The 9,273-nt window shown below is 36.8% G+C and overlaps 1 protein-coding gene across 1 annotated transcript; it reads right to left on the reverse strand.

Annotated features, from left to right (window-relative positions):
* Positions 1-1,397: 1,397 nt before the first annotated feature.
* Positions 1,398-8,831, reverse strand: lsm4 (LSM4 homolog, U6 small nuclear RNA and mRNA degradation associated). The gene is made up of 6 exons (XM_081357467.1): positions 8,588-8,831; positions 7,526-7,567; positions 6,614-6,712; positions 6,276-6,477; positions 1,918-1,998; positions 1,398-1,655 (listed from the first exon to the last, which is right to left on the reverse strand). The coding sequence occupies exons 1-6, from the start codon at positions 8,588-8,590 to the stop codon at positions 1,651-1,653; spliced, it is 432 nt and encodes a 143-aa protein (XP_081213593.1). The 5' UTR covers positions 8,591-8,831; the 3' UTR covers positions 1,398-1,650.
* Between the last annotated feature and the right edge of the window lie 442 nt (positions 8,832-9,273).

A 9,273-nucleotide genomic window follows, 5' to 3' on the forward strand; every position in this document is an offset into this window, starting at 1 on the left:
CTGTCGCATTCTAACGTTTAATGCTGAGGAGGACATATGCAACCTTCTGTTTGAGAAGCACTCATTGTGCCTTAGAGCTTTTTGATATCTGCCCATATCTCAAAACCAAATCAACAACTGATGCATAGAATGCAAGAAGTCCCTACCCTACATTTTTGTTTTCCGACAAACCGTTTCACTCAAATGAACATCAACATACGGAAAAGATCTGTCACTACTTTTGTTTTCATCCTGACGAGCAATTATATGCATTTCTGCCTAAGTTTTGCCTCCATTGAGATCAGATCTTAATCTAAGTCTAATTATAAAACAAAGAGATTCTAATAAAATGTTACACAAAGTTTATATATATTTTTATATAATATATATAGCCTATATATATGTATATGTATAGGATCAGTGGGAAGCAGTGCACAGATCAAATCCTGTCTGAGCCAGGAGGCCTTTTTGTGTGGAGTTTACATGCTCTCTGTGTTACCATGGGTTTCCTCTGAGTCCTCCAGTTTCCTCCACAATCCAGACATAAGTGAATTATAGACTAAATTGTCTGTAGGTGTGAATTTGTGTGTGAGCCCTGTGATGGATTGCCGTCTGTCAAAGTCCAATGTTCCGCCTGTAGCTTGAGAAGCTTGGATGGGCTTCAACAACCCTACAGAAGATAAACAGTTTGGAGACTGGATAGGTGGATTATAGTAATGCTAGAGGGTCATGTGCTTCTTCCAACAATGATATTAGGTGTGTTGAAGAGGCACTTTTAATTTAAATGTAATTCCTATGGAGCAGCAATTCTGTGCATTCAAACATTTGCGTACTGACAAACCAAAGCAAGGACTGACATTGTATTAATGTCATAATCGCAAGGAGCGGTGTCATTATGCTTTGGTCTAAAATATTGCTTGTGTAAAGTCAAGCTTGCGAGTCATGGCAATGTCTGATTAGTGAGCGATATTGAATCTGAGTCAGATTTTTTTTTTTTTATTCAGTCAAAAATGAAGTGATTCACATATCGGTCTGAATAGTTCAATATCAAATGTAAAAATCATCTTTAAAAATCCTTATCTTTTAAATCACAAGTGAAAAAAAATGTTATAGGAATTAATTGTTCAAAAAGTGCGGTAACTGGTAAACCTTTCTGCTAATCTCAGTTTAATCTCAGAGACAACTCTTGGCAAGACAATTTCATGATGGCTTCCCAAAAATAATGTGTTTTTATCAATCTAGAGATCTCCAAAACTAAGGCAAAGAAATATTAAAGACTATTTTTGGAAGGCCAACATGAAAATGGCTTGCCAAGAGTTTTTCAGCAGTTACCTAAGATTAAACTGTTTAATACATGCAACTTGTTTCCAGTTGTTTAGATGTAATGGAGTGCTGACACACATATTAACAGCAATTGCAATATTTAACAAAAATTGTTTATTCACAAGTGCACAAGTCAAGTTACACCATGGTTGTATTTAAAAAAAAAACACAAAAACAAACAAACTTAAGAGCAAATGTGAAAACATGCACCAAAATGTGAGTGAACAGAAATAAAACCAGTTTGAAGAAAATGGAAAAGCATCTTTACATCAGCTTGCCCAAATTAAAAACCTTCGGAGATCCAGGACGTCCATTTCCAAAATAAATTCACTTCTTTTCGGTTGATGATCAAACTGAGAAAGTAGATGACAATAAGTATCAGATATTGGGTAAAAACTCACATGACATTAACTTTTACATTAAACTTGTTACACAAAAAGTTGCTGAACAGTTTGATGCACGAACTGAGGCTTGTAAATGAGCCTCTAAAGAAAATGATGTTAATGTATGAACATCCAGAGACCTGAAGAGGTGCTCTTGTGACTAAAAGGAGTAAAACTCATACCAGCACACAAGGGAAGGATCTGTTATAAAATTAGTTTTGGTTTTGCACACCTTGTGGTTTACCAGGCTTTTTGTCTTGTTGCTGTCCACGGCCAGTTCCCGGCATGCCTCTGCCACGGCCACCGAAAATACCTAAAAAGACAACAGAAAAAAAAAAGTCTATCAATTGTGTATTAGAGATGCACAGTTGACGTCACCCGAATGCACTGTTAAAAATAAATCATCCACCCGCCACCCAACTTAACCTATGAATTTCTCTGATTTAGATATCTGCACCCGATCGTCACATTACAAATATTCGAATTCTCAGGGTGTTAAGCGTGATATGGTATCATATTACACTTAAGTAGGCTGCTTTTAAATGAACATTTATTAGAAGTAAAAGTTCTTCTTTGGCAAAACTGCATTTCGTTAATAGCCTGAAAACACAGGCTTTACTCCCTTCAAACAAGAGATTTTAATTTACACAAATCCCCATGATCGATCGTCATTCAATTATAGGGTCGTATACAAACCGATGTATCAGAATGGTAATGCGTTTTAGTCTATGTATCGCTCTCTACAACGCCAGACGCATAACGGTAATTAATATGATTAGCCTTTTGCTTGACGTTATTAAACAGCTAATAATGTGTTGCTAATGTTACACAAACCATGTTCCCGTTCGCCAGTCAGGAAGCTGCCTTCTAAAAATCATTGAAAAGCTTTGAACAACTTTGGACGTCAGTGGAGAAAGGCATGTATGTTCATCATTACATCGTAATATACGTCAGATACGACTCTTTAGACTCTTTAGTTCAATGCAGTTTTAAGGAGAAAATACTAGGCAATTGTGTTGACTTGTGAATTTGCTCATGGTTTGTCTTAAAGCATCTTAAAAACACCACATAGTCATATAAACAACATTAAAAATGTTATGTTAACATTAAAAACAGCATGAGCAAATGCAACTCAAAACGCCAGCTTCCTCGCTCGAATGAAAAAGTTATTAGTCTAAATAAAAGGCTAGTAGTATTGTGAAATGAATCGATGTAAATATGATCATTTGATAAAATAAAGCAAGCGCGTCGTAGTTACATTTGGGATCATTTTACTTTAAATGGTGATAAATGTCAGCTAAAACAGAGGTTATTATTGGCAGTATATTTTCATATCCTGTCAAGGAGACCGAATGCACCGTAAATGGCATCATATGGTGCTCGTTGTTGTACTGTAACACAAAATCGCAATGTTTGCATTTCCAATTAACATTACCTTAAGTAAAACGATCCCAAACGTACAGATGTGGCGGTCAATGTGACGAACCACTACCATAAGCACATATTCATTTTTTTTTTTTTTTTTTTTTTTTTTTTTTAGTGAATAATAGGATAAGAGTGAAGTACAAGTTTGTTTACAAAATAAAGAATTGGTTAGCAGGCAAATGTTACATCGCGCCAATGGAAACATTTGGATTCATGCAGAATGACAGGGGTATGCGAGCCCATCAATTTAAATTAAGCCATACGAAGTTTTGTCCTCTGTTTTGCGGGTTGGTCACTCAAATTTAACTAAAATATTAAAAATAATTTATTAATTTAATATTTTCAGCCTTTTTGGCACTTTGCCACTCCGGTCGAGGGTGATGTCACGTGCATACCCTCTATTTCCATCATTATGTTGGAAAACACTCTTTTAGAATAAATTCTGTTATGCTTGTGTACATTTTTAGTTAAAGGGACACTCCACCCATTTGCATTAAGCTTTGCATTGTTACAAACCCAGTCATACTATTGAATGGTCGTGCAACACTCATTTTCCCCTGAGACGGGAGAAATCCGTTATTTACCTCTTACACTTCCTCCCACAATGACGCAAAAATCGTCATTTTGCGTCATTGTCGGAGGAAGTGTAAGAGGGGGGGATTTCTGTTGAGACTACAAGCACTAGTTCCTCATCTTTCCCAGGGGGCGGGACCCGCTCACGCTACAGACCTATTACAGATCAGTGGGTGGGACTTTACTCTCTGAAACTGAAAGCAATATCCTCCATCTTGTTTGAAGCTAAGCTAACAGGCGCTGTGGAGACAGATGTACAGTTATGACAATAGCGGAGGAGAGTACTCAATTTGATATAGAAGATGATTTCGAAGTCTGATGCTTGAATCAGGTGTTTGTAGCTACCTTTACAAGCCGCATTATAGCGAAGAGCAGCCGAGGCAGAAGACCTGCCTGCCGCGGACGAGGAGCCCGGACTGGCTCGGGTTAGGGCGGACTGGTGGCGCCGGTGATCTCACTATGCAACTCATAGACTGTAAGATGCAACTATGAACACAGAGATAGAGTCCGTCTGCGGCAAAGAATTTCAACGATGACAATTTCTCCTGGACGAAATCTCTGAATCAGACGAGGATACGGACGTTTGTGTTGTGAACTATCCTAGTTTCGCACCGCATATGTTCTGACTGAACATCCCGGTACCATGCAATAATTCACCTTTTCGAAAGAAATACAAACGAGGAGTAATGCACTAATGAGTTCGCCAACTAACTAGACATTTTGTGTGAATGTGAAATGAATTTCTAGCTCTGGTGGTAGCTAGCCTTGTAGACGGAAGAGTGATTTCTCTTATAGGCAGATATGCGCTTTCTGTATTAGTCGGAGTGGCTTGCGGAGCTGTGCAATGTGGTGCATTGTGGGAGTTGTTGTCTTTCATACAAATGCGTCCTGAAGTTATTTTTTGTCTTTCCTCGTCACTAAGGCACCAAATTCAAAATTTATTTTACATTTCGACTACATATATGACCCACTTTCAATAAAAAACAATGTTCCTATGGGTGGAATGCCCCTTTAAATCTGTTAAGTTATTAAGCAATATCTCATTAGGTTATTTCCTTTGTGTTTCATGTAATGACCTAGGGAGGTGCTCTAGGCATATGTTCTAGAGGTCTGCAAGCCCGTCGGGACCTTTTTTTGTGTGTGAAGGATTATATTGCTAATTGGAAATAACAAGAGGATGTTGGTTAGAAGTCTATTATTAAATGCTACTATGCTAGAGATTCAGAATATGCTGAAGTTTGTATTAATTTACTACAAGTATGCTGCTAGTACAAGCACACATATATTTTCCTGTTGGTTCTCAGCAATGTTGGGACATATGCTGGCAAATGTAACCTTACAGTTGACTTGCCAAATCACTTCCATTTGTTTTATTAATAAAATTAATATAGGAAGTATTAGAAGTAAGTTCGTTATGGGTCATCATAAATACTTTGCTTTAAAAGTACCAAGTAAAAACATTTTTTCAATGTTTTTGATAAAAGGCACTTCCCTGAGAATTGAACTTAATAAATGTGAAAAAGACACTTTAATGTCTGTCATTATGTTTGTCACTCTGTATAGCAAAGCAGATGAGAGTAGATCATGATCAGAAACCTGATTAGAAATCATTATGAATAAAATCGAATTGTTTTGAATCGAAAATCTTTTTGAATCGAAAATCGATTTTGAATCGAATCGTGGCCTCAAGAATCGGAATCGAATCGAATCGTGAGATGGTAAAAGATTCCCACCCCTAGTGCAAAGCACACGTCACATAGTACATATGAAATATTGTTATATTTATTATATTATAAATATTATACATCGCCTAAGCAACACAAACGCAATACGCATATACGCACGCGTCACTCACGTGCATTAGCAGGTGACAGTTGGATTTTTATTTTATTTTATTAATATTATTTATTAGCCAGTTGGTGAAGAGTTCTTCATTTTTGAACATTGTTTTGAACATTGTTCTTCAGTTACTTAAAAGCAAAGAAAGGTTTTGCGGTTGGATCCCGTAGCGCTACATTCTCTACTGCATGCTTATGCTTCTCTCTAATGGACAGTCTGTTCAATATTTGTGGGCATGATTGGGCATGATGTTTCAGGCCTATAATAAAAGTTTACCTTAGCGTGTGACGTGCGTGTAGCAGAGACAGCGCGCGTCAGAGAGAGCTTAAAGTGATATTGATGTTGGTCTCGGGTCGGGTCCGGGCTGAAAAATTGCAGCCGTTGTCGGGCTGGGGCCGGGTAGGGCTTGAACACCACGGGCCAGGGCCGGGTTAGGGCTGGAGTTTTGGCCCGTGCAGGGCTCTAATATGTTGGATTGATTTTGACTGAAGTAAAATACGTTGTTGTTGAAAATGAAAGTAAAACAGTGACACACGTTTGTTGCATTTTACAGTGAAATGAGATTTTGACTTTATTAAAATGAACACATTATGATTTACCTCATCCACCCGCAATAAATTGGAATGCAGATATTACCGTGATCCGTGCATCACTAGTGTATATGCATTTCAAAAATTATAACCGCAACATTTAAGTTAACCCACCATTTTTGTCACACTATTCCTTTAACAAGGGCTTTGAAATGTGTCTTACCTCTGCCGGTTCCACCACCTCTTCCAGGTCCACCTCCTCTGCCTTTTCCCTGTGGCTTGTTCTGCTGCATACCTCCCCGGCCGCGTCCCTTTGATTGTACTTCCTCTTTCACCATATCTATGATCTCATCAGGGATTCGTAAGTATTTAATAGTGCTTCCTCTGATGTAGCATTCAGGCATCCTCCAAAATTTATCTCCATCCTGCAAATCAAAATCAGCAGGCAGAAATAACCTTTACATTTCAGCACACACACAAATGCCATAATCGCTCAATCATGTTTATGCAATCAATAATATTCAAAGAACCCCTCATCTCGAGGAATGAAGATTTAATTACCCTTGAAGTGCAAATAACTTCTCTCAAGTTGATGTTCATCCAGTTGTCACAGCTGACCAGATGGCCATTGTACGTCTCACCATTCTTTAACTCCACCAGCTGAAAACAAAAGCAGACTAAATTAAGAAACAGGTAAACTTTTTAATTGCCATTACTTTTTATTGGTTACGTTAGTTGGGTTTAATTTCCCTTATAAAACAGCATAAAACTGAATGCCTCCTTTTCAGGGGTTCTTTTTCTCATTTTCACCATAGGCATTTAAAAAAAAAGATTCAATTAATTGTTTTAAGCCTTTAACTAAACCAACCAGAATCACCAGAAAACATTGCAAACTTCGATGTGAAGAAAAAAAAAAAATGGTACAACACTAAATTACTGAAAATATATTTGGTTATTGTAAAATATTCAGATATATTAGTTGATTAAGAGTGATGGGAGGCCTTCCATAATTTTCAATGCTTTATGGGAGTGGATGGCCAATGCAATGCTAGAATTTCCATTCCCATGGCAACAGTGACTTTTCTGATTGATTGGTGGCTAGCTTTTCATGATTTTGGGTAGTATAGTTTTTCAGTGAATTCAGCAAGCACTCTTTGTTTAAATCACATTTATAGTTTATGACTTGACTTTATACTGAAGTTAAATACTTACAAGTACATCATCTTGAAAGTTGTCTGGAATGTACTATATATTATTAATAATAAAATAAATACATTTCTCTACGAAGAAAAGTAATGAGATATTTACTATTGGACTACCTCGATACTGAATGATGACTATAGCCTACATGTACTATGGTATTGCTACTGTACTATATTCCAAAAACTGCAAAGACCATGGCATGTAGTATTACTCAAGGACATGGCTATGATAAAGTTGCACAAAACATAATGGGAGTTGCCTCATACTCACCATCGGGTGGTTCTGTGCTGTCTTCAGTAAAGATAACGGGAGCTAGGAGAGAAGACATCAACCAGTAAAGGTGGTGAATCTGAATCTTTAGATTTTAGACTTTTTTTTTCTTCTGGTGTCAAGTCCAAAATCTACTGACAACCCTTATGAAAATTAACCACACAAAAAAGGTTATTAAACCATGGTAACTGGGTCAATGATATGACTGCATATTTTTGTGTCCAAATGCACATTTCCTTTTAAAATTATTTTATAAATTCATGACATACATCCCTTTATTCTATAGCCTAAAGCCTTTAGTACATTTAAATAATAGCTTATAAATTATTTAATGTTTTGTTATCTTAAACGCCCAAAATGTCAGCTGGTGCAACTGTCTGAACAAATGAACGGACTAAGAAAACTATTTAAAATGGTGTCTAATAACAACACATTTAAAACTATATAGCCTATAGTACTATGACATAATTTTAGGTTTGAAACCTTTCATATAAACACATTTCTATAAATATCAGTAGTTTTAAAGCTGTTGAGATAGCCTAAGTTAATTGAAAAACAAATAGTAATCAATCCACCGAAAAAGAAATCATGGTTACTACACTTTACTATAGCAAAACCATGGTTAATTTTCGTAAGGGAGTGAACAATGCACCATTCATCTTTAAATTTTTTTTTTTTTTTTTTAGTAATGGGAATAAGTTATATACCGTACAATAAAAGTGTTATATTGCTTCTCTTTAGCTGACATTGAATTGAAACCCCATATTCTGTTGACTACTAAAGCGCATCGCATGTGTCTGTGCTCCACTGATCTATAATATTTATCTATATATCAGTGGGTTCTGTAGTGGTTTGTAACGTATATTATGTTTGAAGCAATAAGTAAATGATTACTTAAAACACGGTTCTACGTCTACCGCAAAGCTAAAAGATGTTCGTCGATATACGACACTACATTAGGGCGCGCTCGAGAATGCAGACCAGTAAGCTACAACTTCTCTACTAAACACAGGAACTGAACTTCAGTTTGACTAATCTGCGAGTTTATAGACGTTCGCTTACCATGTCAGCTGAACGACTGATCAGCCCTTATAATCTCGAGTAAAGTTTAATCAGCTGAGGTCTTAAATCACGAATGTTTGTTGTGAATCTTCTTTGCAGCACAAGGTGGTCTGCGAAGTGCGAACCATTTACTGTTGTACTTCCAGGTGAAAGCGGAAGTTGTCAAAATAAAAGTCCAATAATTTATTATCACTGCAGTTTCAGCAGTGATATTTACTGCAGTTATAGTATACATTTACGCTATACGTGGCCGGTTTCACAGACAAGCTTTAAACCTAGTCCCAGACTAAAATGCCTGTTTGAGCAGCTGAAATCAACACTGATACATTTTAAAATATGCCAGTGCCATTGTTTTGTCTCAAGATGCACACTTAATAGAAATGTTATGAGGTGTTAGTTGTAATCAGTAGTAGCATTCATATATAGATTGTTTTCCCTATTCCACCTATATAGAAAACCTTGGGGTTTTAGTACCCTCATAGCAAAAAAAAAAAAAAACCTGTTTCAGGGGTGGGGGGTATATTATGACGGCTATATTTTCAGCTCCCAGAAAATGGGGAGAAATATTTCTTCCCCCAAAAATAAAAATGAATGTGGTAAAATGTCCTAATTTAACTAAGGCTTAATCAAAGGCCGACTGTGAAACCCGGCTACAATGTGTTTATTCATTTAAGAACACACTCAAC

Source organism: Scardinius erythrophthalmus, assembly GCF_964197995.2.
Source record: "Scardinius erythrophthalmus genome assembly, chromosome: 25".
Classification (NCBI taxonomy): Eukaryota; Metazoa; Chordata; class Actinopteri; order Cypriniformes; family Leuciscidae; genus Scardinius; species Scardinius erythrophthalmus.